This window comes from Pagrus major, chromosome 5 (assembly GCF_040436345.1).
Source record: "Pagrus major chromosome 5, Pma_NU_1.0".
Taxonomy (NCBI): domain Eukaryota; kingdom Metazoa; phylum Chordata; class Actinopteri; order Spariformes; family Sparidae; genus Pagrus; species Pagrus major.
This window is the reverse complement of record NC_133219.1, coordinates 19,823,253-19,839,863: the sequence shown is the minus strand read 5'-3', so window position 1 is coordinate 19,839,863 and position 16,611 is coordinate 19,823,253. Positions and strand designations below refer to the sequence as shown.

The following is a 16,611-nucleotide window of genomic DNA, read 5'->3' as shown; positions in this document are numbered from 1 at the left end:
GAGGGTCAGCTTTTGTCCCTCTCCCCACGCTCCCGCTACAAGAGCCAAGAGCAGACAGACGCGCTGACACATTGACCCGCTGCTGCGAGACGAGAAGACGGCGCAACAACACTTGCTGCGCTTTTTATGTGTGTATTTTGATTCAGTACTTGGACAGCTCCTGAGCAACAACCAGATTGAGAGTGCGCGTGTGTGTGTGTGTGTGTCCATGAGTGTATAGACTCTACTGGTTTGGTTTGGAGACCGAGAGGCAAAGATGCAGCCCCCATGTTCGCTCCAGCTTGGCCCCTCTCCGTCCCTGGGATCGCAGGGCAGCACCGGCGGCCTCCATCAGCTGGAAGAGAAGCAGCTCTTTGAGAAGTTTTGGAAGGGGACTTTCAAGGCTGTGGCCACCCCGAGACCGGAGAGCGTCATCGTGGCCAGCATCACCGCCCGCAGGAGGGTGACCAAGTGAGTTCTCAACTTTCTTGTTGCAGTCTTTTGTTTCCCCCCCATGTGAAATGTGTTTGCTGCCCAACTGCTTCAGTGAGAGTTGGTTAAGATTGTCGAGCTTTTGATTTTTTGAGCAAGTAACTCCCTTGCAAGCAAGCGAGTGATTGCTAAGAAAGGCAATGATTGATTGTTTCTCAATGATCTGATGCCAGAACCACTGAACTCGTCTTGGGCGTCACGAACAGGATCTTTGTTTTCTGGACATGCCAAGACACAAGCACACAGGACATTCAATTCCCAAAGCTCTTACTGTTGAATATTTCTTTTATGTTTTCTTTCCTGTCACACAAAGAACAAGTTGATCATATCTCGCAAAATCTGTCTAGTCCCTAAGACCATGCTTTTTGTGATTTGCAGGTCAAAAGATAATCTAGTTGTCTGGTTGAAACAGCTGTACATTTTGTTAATAATAAAGCAATTAGTTTAGATGTCTTCGTCCAAAACAACCATTGTTTGAACAGCATTTTACCGACTATAGTTTACATGTTACATGTAAGAACCTACTCCCTTGAAATCCAGTCGAATAAATGTTCAAAAAGTTATGCGCAACTCACAATAAAACCCTTCAGTTTTCTTCCAAATTACATCTTTTGACCCACAAATCAGTGTTACAGAGGCCTTTAGAGGTTAAGACCTCAAAATATGTCTTTGGGATTCATTATGCTCATTCATATGATCTCTCTTCGCTTTTCCATGCAGTCGCACACACATGACACACAGCCAAACACAGCTGGCCTGAGAACTGTGACGTTCACTTAATTGTCCCCTTGTAAAGGTCATGTGGCAGCATCGTCATGCCTCTAATGTCAGACTTGTCCCCTCTTCCTTCCTGAGACATGGCTCACTGCCAGCGTCTGTTCTAGGAGCAGCGTGTCACATGTTTGTTCCTCCACTTTTCATCCCTCCGACCAAAGGTTAGCTGTAGCCCTTGCAGCCCCAGAGGGGAGGATGATCTATCTGCTGCCCTTTCTCCTCCTTATCCCTTCGTCTTTTCTCATCGTCACTGCTACCCGCGTGCACGATCAACCACCGGCCATCTTCAATCCGTGCGCTGCCCTGCCTGCTGTGTCTCTGCTCTGTCAAACGCTACACAACAGTGGCAATTACGCTGCTTCCTTTGATATGGGCTGACGGCATATGCGACAGAACACCCAAATGAGCCAACAGGTACACAACCGCACTTGCAAGCGCCCAGTTGCGCATGCGTCCTTGTGCATCAAACGATGTGGCTTGCTTGGGTGATCTTTGAATGGTTTTGACACCCACTATCAACTTTCTCTTATGTGAAATTAGCTATGTTAATGAGGATTAGAATGGCCCATTTCATCCCACATCGGCACAGGCAGCAGAAAGACACAGTGAACCAGATAATGTGTCTTTAATGGCTTTTATTACAGCAGGACCATAATGCTGCACATGGCCCGGTTATAAAGGATTTTATTAGCTTGTAGGGTATGATAAAAAAAACAGTTTATTGCGAGAATATGACCAAACATCCCTTTTTTTTTGCTCAGCGGTCTAACCAAATAAACAGCATCCTCAATTTTCCTGTCAATCAACAACAGCCTTGTTCACACGATGGACTAAAATCTATTTTAGGAAACTTGGGGAAAAAAATTGAAACAAAGCAAATGTACCCACAAGAAAGGAAATGTAATGTGGCTGCCGTGAACTGAGCAGCCTTTTTTCAAATAGCCAGAGACTCTGGAGCGGGGCCCAGCTGTCTCTTCAGCTTCGGCTTCTCTGTGAAGGAGGCTCTCCTCAAGTGGCTTTGCCCCTGAACGGGCTCCGTCCGGGTGACAGTGACGATGATGGCAGCACGGCAAGGGAAAGCGAGAACGAACGTCCCCAGAGAGAAGACATAATGGTGCTAATTCGCCAGTGTCTGTTTGTGAAAGTCCGCTCCTCTCTCGCCCAGGAGGGTATGATACAGAGGGACTTTGGGATGATACAGATTGTAAATAATGAGTAAAACACAACAAACAAACAGAGAATATGGATGCAGGAGGAGGCTCAGGCGTCCTCCCTCCCTTCCCCGCTGTGCTGTTGATTTTTGCCCGAGCAGTGTGACCGGGGAATGCTTAGACCATCAGAATGCATGGCCTCGGGCTTGCTCCTCTACCTCTTTCTCTCCGAGAGGAAACATCATTATTCACTGTGGATAACTGAGGGGTGATGAAGAACAATTGCAGTGAAAGTGAGGGGGCATTATGTACAACAAGCGGAGTGGGAGAGAAGAGAGGGGAGCCACAGGGAGACGTTTCATGTTCAATCAGCACGGGTCTTTTTTCTGTCCGTGCCGTCCTCGACTCTCCTTCCTCTTCTCCTCCTCCTCTCTCTTTTAACTCCCAAATTAAAAATGCTGGAGGGGCCCGAGAGCCACAGAGGAGTAATTAGAGTTTGTTGTTCTCCCTCCGTCCTCCCCTTTCTGTCCTCCCTGCTGCCTCCTCTTCAGGCCCAGTCACACAGTGGAGGGGAGGAGTTCACTGGCTCTGTGCGGCGGGGTGGGGCTCCCCTCCAAACCATTATGACCCTGCAAGCTGTTTTGTTCATGGGGGGGCTCCTCATTAAATATGCAGCCTGGCAAACTTTGGGTTGTGCAGTGTGTGTGCGCGTGTAGTTGTGAGCATTCACGTGCATCTGTACTGGAAATGTTGTCCAGCAATTGCGAGGGTTAGAAATGAGAGCGTGTGTGTTTGTGTGCGTGTGTGTGTGTGTGTGTGTGTGTGTGGCCGCCGTGTTAGTGGGGTCTTGTCCAACTCTGTGGCAGATGGCAGGCTCGAGTGAATGCAGTGCAAAGGAGGGGGTGAGTGTGTGTGTGTGTGTGTGTGTGTGTGTGTGTGTGTGTGTGTGATAGGGGGTTTCAGGCCTCTTACCTCAGCAGATGCTGGTTTAACAAGGAGGAGAGGAAAGGGGTTTGGAGAGGGTCTTGTACACTGACAGCACCAGTGGGGATATACAGCCGGGTGGACAAAATAACAGGAACACCTCAGAATAGAAAGCAGTGCTAGCCCAGCAACAGCCTGACAATTGACCACAAAGTCGAATCAACAAATCAAAGGTGGACCATTTCACCAAAGGCTGAACAATCGCGTGCTTAAAACTAGATGGGAAAGTGTCAGTGTAAAGATAAAAGTTAACAACGGGAAGAATATCGGGTCCAGTGGTGTGAGAAAATGATTTTAAAAACCAAGTGGGTGAGACATCTTGACAGCAGCGAGAGGATTTCATGTTTCTCTCAGAGTTGAAATGCCGATCGGTAAAAAAATAAGTGAACAAAGGAGCCAAGGAGAGATGTGGATTTCACATGGTGGGGGAGAAATGTGTTGTCTGATCTCTGTGGAACTCCTGTGGTGACTTCGTGGGAACCAGGAAAGACAAGGGCAGATGTATGAATCAATGGTCTGACATAACACTCAGTCAGGTCGGGAAAATGTGTATTCCTTTGCCTATTTTACACCATCTTGAAACATCTTCATCTGACTTCTGAGGGTAAATAAAGAGTCATTAAGTTTCTCTTTCTGCTTGCCTGCACTTTCTTTTAATGTTGCTAATGTGATCATTAAGCTAGTAATGTCGCGGTAATGTCTCGCCTTTTTAAAAGGGGGAATTTTATCTTAAATGCTGCAACATATCATATTAAAACCATTGCGTTACAATAAAGGATAATTTAGTTTTATTACAGCTTGGGTGTCATTTTTATAACTAGCCATTCCATTAGTTATAATAACTCTGAACTCAGCATGTAAATAGCTTAAATCTGGGAATATAAGGCAACAACAAAGTCTGACATGGCAACAAACACACGAGTCCAGAAAATCAGACAGGTTGTAAACATGACACATCATCTAAAAGGGGCAATAAGTAACAATTTGTAGCAATTTACATGTATTAATAACTTTTTTATTAGCCATATGTGAGCAGATTGTAAGGTGATGTGAAAAATGAGACCTTTGTTGAAGTCGTTTAATGCTGCTGGTTTGTGGATTTCTTCTGTGGAGTTCAAAGGATGCGACTTTATAAAGTTTCCAGCACAACACACGTTCCATAGAGCCTCTTTTAACCACTTTATTTTGAGGTAAAACTGAAAGTGGGTGTACCTGAAATCACAGTAAAGGAACAGAGGAGCTATTTTGGATGCCCCTGGTTTGCAGTCAGTGATAGTGACTGAGAGTCCTGCAGCTTTGATCTGCAGGAAACTCTCCTGATTGAAATATTAGTACCCAGTATGTACAAATGCATAAAAAAATATTTTTTTTAATAAAAAGAAAGGTCAGAGACATTAAGGTAACAAATCAAGTACAATTCCTCAGAATTTCTGTAACAAACAGCCAATCACAAAGTATGTACAAAAAACATGTAGCTGACATTTATTTATTTTTGGATGAATTTTCAACTGCAACAACATTTTTCTAAAATTTACTACTGCTGAGGTTCATGGGTCATGTAGTATTTTCTAGTTTACAACTCTATAACCCCTCTCCATTTCACAGGAAAACTGTTTGTCCACAACTTAAGTGTGTGTGGTCGGTCATGGTTGAGCTTGGAAGTCGTTCTGTAAACTGTGCCGAATGCTCTCCTTTGTTTAGTCTTCAAAATATGTAATGTGGGGGTTGGGGTTTACGAACTGTATGATTTTCTGCCCACTCATGTTACTTTCCGCATCAGAATTAATTTCATGTAATGTTTTTGTGTCCACACCTTTTGTGACTGCAGTGGAAATGATTTGTCTGGGGTTTGAATCTCTACAGTGGCCATGTCTGTACCAAAGCGTGCTGGAAATGGTCCACAAATCGAGCCTTTAAAATGTTCTAAGTGTGAGAATAAATGAATACAGGATACAGAGTCTCAGAAACATCAAGGAGTAGCCGGCAGAGCTCCCCTGTGGGACGAAGCATCTCTCTCTTCCTCTCAGCAAGAATGGCAAACATGATTTAGTGACGGACGAGGGGTTTGTCTGCCGTTATATATCTCCCTGTCTGTGCTTCTGCTCTCTTCATCGCTGAGTATCTTTCCCTGACTTCCCTTCCTCTCCTCACATCAGTATCTCTCTCCTCCCTTCTCGCAGTATCTTTTCACTGAGCGTTAACTCGGCCTCTCTGTGTCTGTGTCATATTACTCAGAGTGCACAGGATGCGGCTGCTGAGGCATGCTGACAACAGAGCAAGAGATGATGCCGACTCCCCGGGCAGGAATCAGACTTATCACCAAAATGGATTCACATTTGATATCGATTCCCCCGCATAGCCAATCCATTTGAATCAAACCACTGTCAGCGTCTTAACACTTGGTGCACCATTCCACTGTGTTTTACAGCAGGATGCATTTTATATGTCACGGGAATAGGAGCTATAACGGAGATGCTAATTGGTGTCGATTTATATTTGGCATTGATTTCTGCACGGCAGATCCATTAGAATCAAACCAGCGCTTCATGATTAAGACCTGTAAACACTGTTACAGCATGTAGGCGCACATTGAGAAGCATTCAGGGAAACCGAGACAGCGATAAAATTCAAGATATATGAATATGTGAGAAAAAATAAACATTAGGAAAATACATGGCACAAACTGGTCCCCAATGTACATTATAAGGGACCAATATGTTCCCTTTTCTAGTTTTTGTTGTCAAGCAGCTGCATTTTGTGTAATTTTTGCAATTTAAAGGAAACTATTACAGTAATCTAACCGCATGAAATTAAAAATATGTATGGTGGATTCTGTGTCTCTGAAGTTCTGAAATGAACTGATTTTGGCAATATTCCTTGCATGCTGAAAACAAGATTGGACAATCTAATATGCATTTCAAAACGGGGGTTCAAACAACACACCCAGATTTTAACAGAAGGCTAAGTGTTGCTGGAAAAAGGACAGTTTGATGCAGAAGACTTATACGATTGCTAATTTGTTGTTTGTAACAAAGACAGAGTTGTTTATAGCTTGAAGATCAAGCATTTTGTGCAGTTTGTGTGATGTGGTTTAAAAGAGTTGCATAAGTAAGAAGATGTGCAGATATTTCTCTGTTTCTCTAAACAACTGAATGAATCGCTCAGCTAAAATAAAAATAATTTCAAAAGATTTTGAAACCTTTCACAGAACAAAGAATCATTTTAACAGCAGAAATGATGCAATATCAGGGAGAGGTCATCATATTGTTGTTATACAGAAGCAAAACATGAAGGGACGATTTAAGAAATGTATTTGAATCGTATCTTTAGTCATACAGTACAAGAATGTTTAGTTTAGTTCGAGTGGAGTGACAGCAATGATTTGCGTCTCTAGAAGTCACAATTATGGGATGATACTTAACACTAAATCCAACGGTAACAGTCGCAAAACTAGAGGAAGTGACAATAAAGCAACACTATGTAAAAATCTGTGTTTTCTGCGATTTGGCGCCCCCCACAGTTTCTGAGTGCAACACCACTGTCGTACATACAAATCCCAGGTCTGTAACAGTTTGTCAGATGTAATGTAGGTGCTAACTACAAACAAAACTCATTACGTCATAATGTTATGTGTTGAAAACTCACTGAAGTTACATAGTGCAGAAACAAGTGATAGAGACACCATTCACCCTATTAGAAGACACTGTACCATCAACATGATTCTGAAGCTGTTATTTTAAGGTAGAAAAGTTACATAATGTTGCTTTAGGTCAATGAATTGATTCAATAAATCTGTTATACAACTATATCTACCATTAAGCTACTGGTCATTCCAGACTAAGTGAGGTTTTATCAGCAAAACTACTGAGCAAGCATGTACATTATTGTTTAAGAATTTTTATTTATAAGAAGATGAATTAGTTATTTCTTTTGCAATTGCACAGTCAGCAATGTGTTTCTCACAAAGGCTCATTGAGCAAGCAGAAAAAATCCTTTACTGACTATCCTTTCCATTAGACATAAATACTTTGAGCTGGTACTAAGTAGCAATTAGTAAGTGTACAGTGAAGGCAACCTGCAGAGGCCATTCAGATGGGTTGTTTTTACTGTTTAAATTAGCAACACTGCAACCATCCATATTTTCTCTGTTTACCTGCAGCGTAGGATCGTGCCAATTCAAGTCCCTCTCTGCTTCGGCACTGACACAGGATAGACTACACAGCTAGAAGAAAGTACAGTTTTGTTTCTTATTTATCTTATTTTGTCTTCATATATAACCAATGTGTGTTATTTACTGGAGGATTCAGTGAAAGGATTTGTTCTCAATATGAACAGGCCCAAAAAAACTGACAGCGAGAACAGCAGAGCACATTAAAGGTAAAATAAGAAAGACATTCCCCGGGCCACAGCACAAAATGGCTGTAATATATCAGTGGTTGAGGGGGTTATGGTGTTATCGATAAATGCCAATGACTCAACAATTACTTCAACAGGTGATATTTCTGGCTTTTAAAGCTCACTTTGACATTTCAAATTTCACTCTCTGCGTCACAAAGGCTCAACTCAACACGATGAGAAATAAGTTTAGCTCCAGCGACACTGCCATCGATTCTGGGAAGCGATATGCTGCACTTGAGTGCTAACTTGTGATAGATGTTTAATGTGGCCTCAGCATGATGGGTAACAACCGCTGTGCCTCAAAGCAGTCACAGTCTTTGATATTTGCATCCAGCATATATGTATACATTATATGCGTTACTATTGCTGTACTCAGAGGGTTAGTGCCTCTAATCCATCTGCAAGTGACCTACCTAAACCCACAGGAAGTTGGACATATATGGGCCTGCACATGCAGTAACATACCTACAATGACACATGTGGCGCTATATGGCGGTTCAACATGATAATTCCTCCAGAGCTGAACAGCAGCAGCAGCAGCAGCGTTTTTCCAAGATGAAAGCAAAGAGCTCAGAGTTAACCCTTTCTGCTGTGACATTCCTCCTCAGGGATCACAGTTTCCAGGATGTGGCTTACCTCTGTGAGGGAAAGGCCACACACTGCCGTCCTCCTGCAGCTGCTGGCTGCTGCAAAGTCTCATGTCATGAGGGGAATATTTTCATACATTGCAGAATTTTTTTTTTCTAGATTTGTGGGGAAAATATAGTTTACAAATCTGAAGATCAAGTGTGATGACAGTTTGACAGGAACAGGCCCTTTTCTGGATATCTTGGTGCCTCGGGCCAGACATCATGTGGCACTCCTGACCTTCAAATAGCCAAGTTGCTAGTTTACTTAAACTTAGTCACACTAGTATGACCTTTAGAGGCAAATCTTTGACTCCTCCTGAGGTGCAGGTGTTGCCGGTGTCAGACTTTACCATGGGATGGAAATAACCTGCATTACAGTTACTTTTTAGTGGTTTTCTTAGAACTGCAATGTTGTGTCTTTGCAGGGTAGTGTCATGTAATACACCAGTATTTCAAGATACAAACCTGATTTAAACAGCACTCAAGATTAAGCACCGAAACAGAATCATTTGGCTAAGAGACTGGAAATTGAAAGAAGAAATATGCAAACTTATTTCTTTCTGCCACCAGTTTTTCTTCCAGCATTTAACCGTGCATCATGTTTTATAAGCTTCTCAGGTGCTTTTCTCATAACACGTTGACACCAAATATAAAATGAAAGGTAGAATAATTCGTTAAACACCTACTAAAGGTGAAGCATCAGTGCTTCTCACAGTTATTTACGAGCTGAGTAAGTCTATTTTCCAACTCTGAGCATTGGCGATGACGCTCAGACAACAAAATATATTTTATTGAAACTGTGTGCAAAGATGTAGATGTTTAATCCACATCAGTAAAACATAAGGCAAAAATGTAATCTGTCTGCTTTAAAGAGGAATTTTCTGCTCCAGTGGCAGAGAAGGGGGAACCAATTTTGTTTGAGCTCGAGTTTTTACGCCTGAATTAGTTTATTTCCATAATCATAACAGGAAAAAAAAAACATTAGCCCTGTTTGAACGTTTACTGTCTTCTTCACTGGATTTTGAGCTGTTCATGTATAACTTGAGACTGATGCAGAGCAGTATGGATCTGGTTGCACTCACCGTATGTTAAAATCGAGTGCACTGACATTTGGAGAGACTCGTGGCATTTAAGTCCATTAACATAGTAAATTGTGTTGGTTGTTCAAAATGTGTGTGTGTGTGTGTGTGTGTGTGTGTGTGTGTGTGTGTGCGTGCGTGTGTGCATTTCAGTTTGCTAAGTGCAGACTCTGCAAGAATAAAAGGAGACAAAAACAGGGATTCATTATCAATGCGTATCTGAAATGTAACAACACTGATTTCTTCTGTAAAAAGCGAAATATTTTCTCTGTAGTTTGGTCAGCACAGACTCTGAATCACTAGCTTTAGTCTTTCAAACTTCATTAGAGGTTTCTTATCTCTATGAGCTTTGGCCCTGTAATGTTCTGGCTACAGTAACCCAAACGGACAGATGTTGCCTCAGATACGTCAATGGACTTTTCAGCTTGGCTTCTTGCGGCTTCTGCATTGCTTAACCTTGTTCAAAGGCTTCGAATGAAGATATTGTGTGCTTTTTTTTACATTGACGAACCAGTGCACAACAAGGTTAAAGCTGACACAACCGAATAAGCTTAAAAAAGGACAAAAAAGACCAAACTTTTGTCTCGTACAGAAATGTGTACACATTTAGTATGAATCGGCAGTGTGTCCAACAGCAAACAGCTTTATGTAATTGGCTTCTGTATTTTGTGAAAGAATCAGAGTTAAAGAGAGGGAGAGGAAAATGAGAAATGAAAGGGAGAAATAGTTAGTCATTATTTTCAGTAAAGACGTGGGATGGAAATCAATATAACACCAGTGCAAAGGATGACTTTAATAATAGTCTGAAAGAGAAGAGAGGAGAAGAGAAGGAAGGAAATAAAGATACGAGAGTGGAGACTCTGTGAGTGACATTTTCAGATTGTCCATTTCAGGACACTGGGGCAGCCAAGATTATTACATTTTACTGAATATCATATTCCAGCCCATGAATAGAAATCCTTTCTTGAGTCTTGGCCAAAAGGGAATTGAATTATATGTAGGCACACAATGTACAACATTGAATAAACTCATAATAGATGAGAGAGAAGGTGAAACACTCCTTTGTCCTCCGCTGGCTCTATACATGAAATGGATGGTAGTAAATCGTACAGACAGTCAGAAATGACCTATTCCTTTGAGCGATTCATTACCAACGAGAGTGGTGGCTGAGAGAGGGGGACGGCTCGCTCATTACGACCTATTAGATCTTCACAAACCAGGGATGTCTCTCGACATGAAAAAGATATGAGCCAACTTTCAACTTTTAACTGCTCATCATCTGGCCTGCAGCAAAGAGGCACAACACTGAGGAGAAACGCAAACAGGAAGACAGATTTTGCCTCCTAATGTGATTTTGTTTAATCTTAAAGACTCAGGCTCACAGTTTGTAAAGCCTGTTCAAATAAATGTTATCACTGACGAGTTTAATTCCATGTTTTGTGTTTCTCAGTTCGGCCTAATTGAAAATACAGGCCAGTTCTTTTTGCAGCAATTACTGATGAAAACAAACATTGAGACATCAGAAAATTATTGTAATTCAAAGTGTGATAGGAAGCCAGTACAGGATGATAAGGCTTGGAAGTTTTTGTTATCATATAATATATTGAAACTAGTATAACTCGTGATATATCAATTAAACTCGACCTGGACCTGGATAAGTTCCATGAGAAGTCTGAATCGATCAACCAATGAATTGAAGATTTCAGGTCATCTGTTTACATTGGATGGGATCAATAGGCTCTGGTGCTTACACGCAATAACAGCTTTAATCAGAACAGCTGTGTCACATGCACAGAAGTGATGTTGCGTCATGCATTCGTCTTCCTCGTTTGAAGTTATGTCTTTGGAGTCTGATGGTGCTGATTGAAACTCAACAAAAACAGCCTTCTGCACATTTGCTGCACCCATGTTTGAACAAACGCTGCGAAAGTGTCCTCTTGGTAGCTAAAATGTGATAAAGTGCTATCTAGGTTGCCCTTGCAGTTCACTATGAATGTATCATGTGTTTCTGTGCGCTGGTGCCCTTCTTTTTCTTGTCCCTGCCCCTCAAACCTCAGTCCGCCACTCTCGGGTCTGTAGCGTCTGCCAACTGCCTGCACTCAGATAGAGAAACATTTTATGACCAACCTTACTGCATACAATGGGTAAATGAAACTATTTAAGACATTTGTACAGTTCAATTTGGGACTTTTTAAAGCCTTCATAGGCCTTTTGTTAAGGACACTAAATTCAGAGATTTTTAAAACTTCAAAACTTGTAGCTACCCCCTGGCCAGCCCACACAGTTTATTAACTGAAAATCATGGCTGTTTAGTGGTGCATTTCTTACTAACTTAAAAAATGTACAGCACAAATAGTTTTTGACCTCTAAAGAAAAAGAGAGTCGAAGTCAAGGTGGCTTGCTGAATTGCACATTTCAGTTTCAAGTTCTTCATTTGTCATATGCACAACACTTACAGTGAAGCACTCATTGGCAATGAAGTTCTCGGCTCCCTTCAATAAGGCTCATACAATATGTATTAAAAGAAAATCACGTAAGTAAATGAGAAAAAGAGAATCTAAGAAATAAAATAGCACAGATGTCATTAAAATATATGCAGTATATTGTACCTTGCCCCCGCAAGCGACTCCATTGAATTCAGAATTTTCCATTAAACTGAATTAATTTGCTTCAAATTTTCCACCATAGAATGAAAAACGTTTAACATACAGTGTAAACTGCCAAGTTGCACCTTCGTTCATACAACATACGATGAAGGCACACTCCCTGTGTGATGAACTCCCAAGTTCGCAGTTGGCCCAACACAAATGATATGCGACAGGTTTTTGAATATACAGCGGCAGAAAAAGTCATAATCATAATAAGATCAGTGGTGCTTTGGGGGATAGACAGATAGTTATTGCCACATCCAACTGGAATGTGCCATGAGGAAGCACAATTACTCATAATGACAGTAGGCTGAAATCCTTCTCAGTCTAAAATCGCATCGAGCCAAAAGGCCTCATTAAATATGCATACACACCCCACAGTTGGTATATTGGAAAATCTGAAAAAATCCTACATAATAAGCTGGAGCCTTTCTCCCCTGGCAGCAAATTTAACTCCAGAGTCAAAAAACTCCCAGGAGCATCTTATTTACTTTAGATCCACACACACACACACACAATCTCCTTCTCACACACCGACACCGGCACACAGAGGACACTCAGACAATGATCTTCAGCCTCAGTTTTGTCTTACAGTGACTGACTGTCAGCTTTGTTGGTCTCATTTTTTTGTTGCTAAGTATTCTACATCTTTGTAACTGGACCCCTGAAGCGGTCATAGTGTTCATTATTAAAATGCAAACTTATCAAAGTCAGCTCCTCATCACTTAAATTAAATCATTTCAAGGCTGACTGGCTCCCACGTCCCAGCCTCCTCCTCCATTTTTCATTTTCGCTCCTTGCCCATCCTCATTCCAGGAAGACGATCTGCCATTCATGTGAAATTGCCACCATTTGCATAAGCAATGCAGGGGTAAGGGTGCAAACTGTGGCGGTGTTGATGCCACCAATGCAATCGGAGATGGGAGCGGAGGAATTAATTAGCCCGCCCTCTGCATTACTTCCTTCCCTCCACCCCGTTCTTACCTCTGCCATCGCTTCCTGACACGAAATGTCACGCAATGACAAAACTTTGACGCCTTTGAGATTTACGCAAGTGAAAGACAGGTTTGCTCCGTGGCAACTTTTTCGGCGAAGTTGCGTCAGAGAACAGCTGCTTTGTTGAGAGTCTGAATTGTTGTTTTTTTAGCTGCTTTGGCTCTTTTCAATCAGTGAAAAGGAACAAACAGCCACGAAATGTCTGCATTAAGAATTTATACCACTAAAGCTCTTATGATCCCAGCGAAGTAGTCCCAATACTTTAGCCTCATTACCTTATTATTCCAGTTTTCAATATTCACTCATAAATAATGAATACATTTTGCCTTGTGCTTTACCTTCTTATTTGAGCAAAAAATGTACCCTCCAGCCAGGATTCATTTTTGCAGCATGCTTTTAAAAGTGATAATGTAATTTTTACTGCCTTTTAGCAGTAAAATGACTATATTATATTTCAGGGGTTGACAGGGTTGTTGATCAATACCAGTGTCTCCCAATTTTAAGACACTCCCAGCATATAGCAGCCAGTCATTTGTGCAGTTATTGCCGCTCTAGGGAACATTTTAATGTAGCAAGGACACACAGTGTCAGAGACAGTGCAGCAGCCTTCACAGTTTAGTATAATCACAGAGACGATGTATGTAAACCACCAGTCTCTCCTCTGTCGGTTTAAAAATCAGTCTCACGTTGGCTTGTTTTCACAAATTGGTGGTGTTAAATGTTAGAGCCTTGAAGTTATCACTTAAACATGGCTGTTCTTGGAATAGAAGCTCAGTTAATGTCAACATTAAAAACCATGACTTGGTATTGAAATGTGAACGGCATGAGGATGGGTCGGAATTGGCAAAGAGAGAAAATGAAAGGACTCTGATGGGCTGAGAAGAAACTAATCATGCAAAATGTTTATAAAAGCGTGCACATCCAAGCATGTTAAACACCAGGTGGAGGGAGAGACAAAAGAGGAAAATATGTGAGATGTTTCAGGCTCGAAACATCGCAAAAGGAGGTAATAAATGTTTGTGGGAGCATTATCGAGTGTGTGGACTGAATTGTGAAATTCTGTAGCATAATCAATGAAATTAATTTAGATGTAATCGACATGATTAGTGGATTTGCTCATGGCAACGAAGTAGAACTAGTCAAATCTTTGACATCAAGTTCAACTTTGGTGAGCTTTGACACGCAGATTTTCAGTTAACCATTCAAGCAAGTTGTCCTGACAAGGCTGATGTAGACAGCCGGAGAATCCAAAAAAAGAGAAAGCTACTGTAGCTAATCAGCTTTGTTGCACCATCCACATTTATTTAACCTCCACTATCAGAGTACAAACTGCTCTACAAAAGAGGAATGGTTTTCACACAGTTATGACACGAGTCGAGTTATTGAGCTTGCTAATTGACAGCAGGCTAACGAAAACTTAGCAAGCTAGTAGGCCTAAAGAGCTTTTTTCCCTTCTTACAAAGCTCTTTGTTGTTTTCTTCATTGTAAAACAACCGCCATTGCCGTTTAAAATCTATCTGACGTGACTCAGGCAGCAAATGTTCGTGGATGAGGAAATGTTTTTTAGTTTCATTCAATTGACGTTCAGTCACGTTTCGACATTTCATCTGAAGTTTCCCCCAGAAGTTGTAGCGACAGGCAACCAAATGAAACATGAGCAATGTTGGAAACATTAAAGATAATGTGAGTACACAACTCAACAAAAAATATTTTAAAAAAGATCTAGCTGTTTTTAGACATTTTAACAAATTGCATATGATTAAATGAAATGATTAAGGGGGGGTGCTACACTGCATAGATAAGATAAGGGAGTTTGGAGAGCGATGTTACTAACATGATAGCAATTAGCTCACCAGCTATTGTTCGCCAACTTGCCCTGTGGTTCCTTTATTTTAAAGTATGTCTCAACAATAAAGTTGGGCTTCAATAAAGCGTGTGACTAAATAAAGTTTCCCGCCTAATCAGCAGTGAGTGAAGAACAAACTGGACTTACTAAATCCATTTGTTTACTGACAATTAAGCTCCAGAGTGTAGCTCTCATTGCCATTTTTCCTCCAGCATGCACGACCGTCTTATAGAGCTTCCAGTCAAATTTCAGAGGTACACACTGCCTAATGCCACATCAGATGAACAGATCAGGTTCGCCAGGTAACAAGCTGATTCTGAGCAGTGAAAGACGCTGCCATGTCAAGGTCAACGCCAAGGTCAAAGAGCGACAGTGCTGCAGGTGGAGGGCTGTACAGGGGGTACACGCTGTTGTTCGTATATAGGCTCATCTTCCCAGTGTGCTACTTGTGTGTGAGTGTGAGTGATATTCCCAATGACGTTCCAGTAGCTGGCACATCCCACTGAGATATGATTAGGACAAATGGAGCTGACAGGTTTGTCGCTGTTCCCGAAGTGAGAGAGACATGCTCAGAAGTCGAGTCGAAATCTCCTGTTCTGTCGGGCCAGATCACACTGAGAGGAGACGGGAGATATGATCCCCTTTTAGACTATGTGATACTACAGGGTTTTTTTTTAACTCATCATCAGAAAAACTTTCTTGAGCCAGCCCCAAATGAATAACAACAAAACATATTTGTTTCTCTTTGTCATCGATAAGTGCATGAGCTCTCAAATTCTAATGACTTCAGCATATTATAGGTCAAGCGCGCAATTTTAGATTTGCAGACTGCAGAAAATCATTAAAAAAGTTACAATTTTTACATTACATCAGCATGTTGCCCAGACACCACAAGATCAGTGTTTCTGTTGTCTTGGTTTCTGTAAATGGATCATTTATTCCCTTAATTAAGTAGCAAGAGGCTGAATGGCTCAGTCATTAGACATATGTTAAATGTGGTCAGTGTAAGCGATCCAGTAGCTACTGATGCAATGAAATGACTTTGCAGTTGCAGTTTAGCAACGTCATGGCTGGTTCATTCACTCAGAGGCCATTTTGAGTCATTTAAGGGTTTGACGACGATCTAAAGAAGTTATATAAAGTCAAATTATACAATTCATGTTGTTGTTGTGTTCAATGTTGATAAGAGTGTTTAGTTAGTAGTCAGTGGTTAGTTAGTGGTTGTGGTAAGTCATATGTTTAGCTGGTCCAAACTAGCAGCATGGCTCTGTGGAGATCCAGACTAATCTCTCAACAACTATTGAATTAATGCTTTGGAATTTTACACAGACATTATTGATCCCCAGACAGTGATTTTTAATGACTTTGGTGATCATTTCACTTTTCTTATAGAGCCACTGTGAGGTTCACGTTGGAAATGTTTTGACAATTATTAAAAAGATTGCTGTGAAATTAATTCGTGTCCCCCTCTGGGTAGATTGTAATGACTTTGGTAATACCTCATCTATTCCTTCAGCACATCATTGGGTCGGATTTTTTAATTCGTCTAATACTTAAAGGTCATATTGATAACATTTTTATGTAGACAAATCTTTCTTTTTTTTTTTAAATAATACATTTACAGAGATTGTAGAA

The 16,611-nt window shown here is 41.3% G+C and overlaps 1 protein-coding gene across 1 annotated transcript in view; it reads left to right on the top strand.

The window, feature by feature from the left end:
• The first annotated feature begins 256 nt into the window (after nucleotides 1-256).
• The window catches only part of srrm4 (serine/arginine repetitive matrix 4), a 58,018-nt gene continuing 41,663 nt past the window's right edge, over nucleotides 257-16,611 (top strand). The window contains exon 1 of the mRNA XM_073465573.1: nucleotides 257-450. Within this exon, the coding sequence (XP_073321674.1) occupies nucleotides 257-450 (194 nt within the window). The remainder of the gene's footprint in view (nucleotides 451-16,611) is intronic.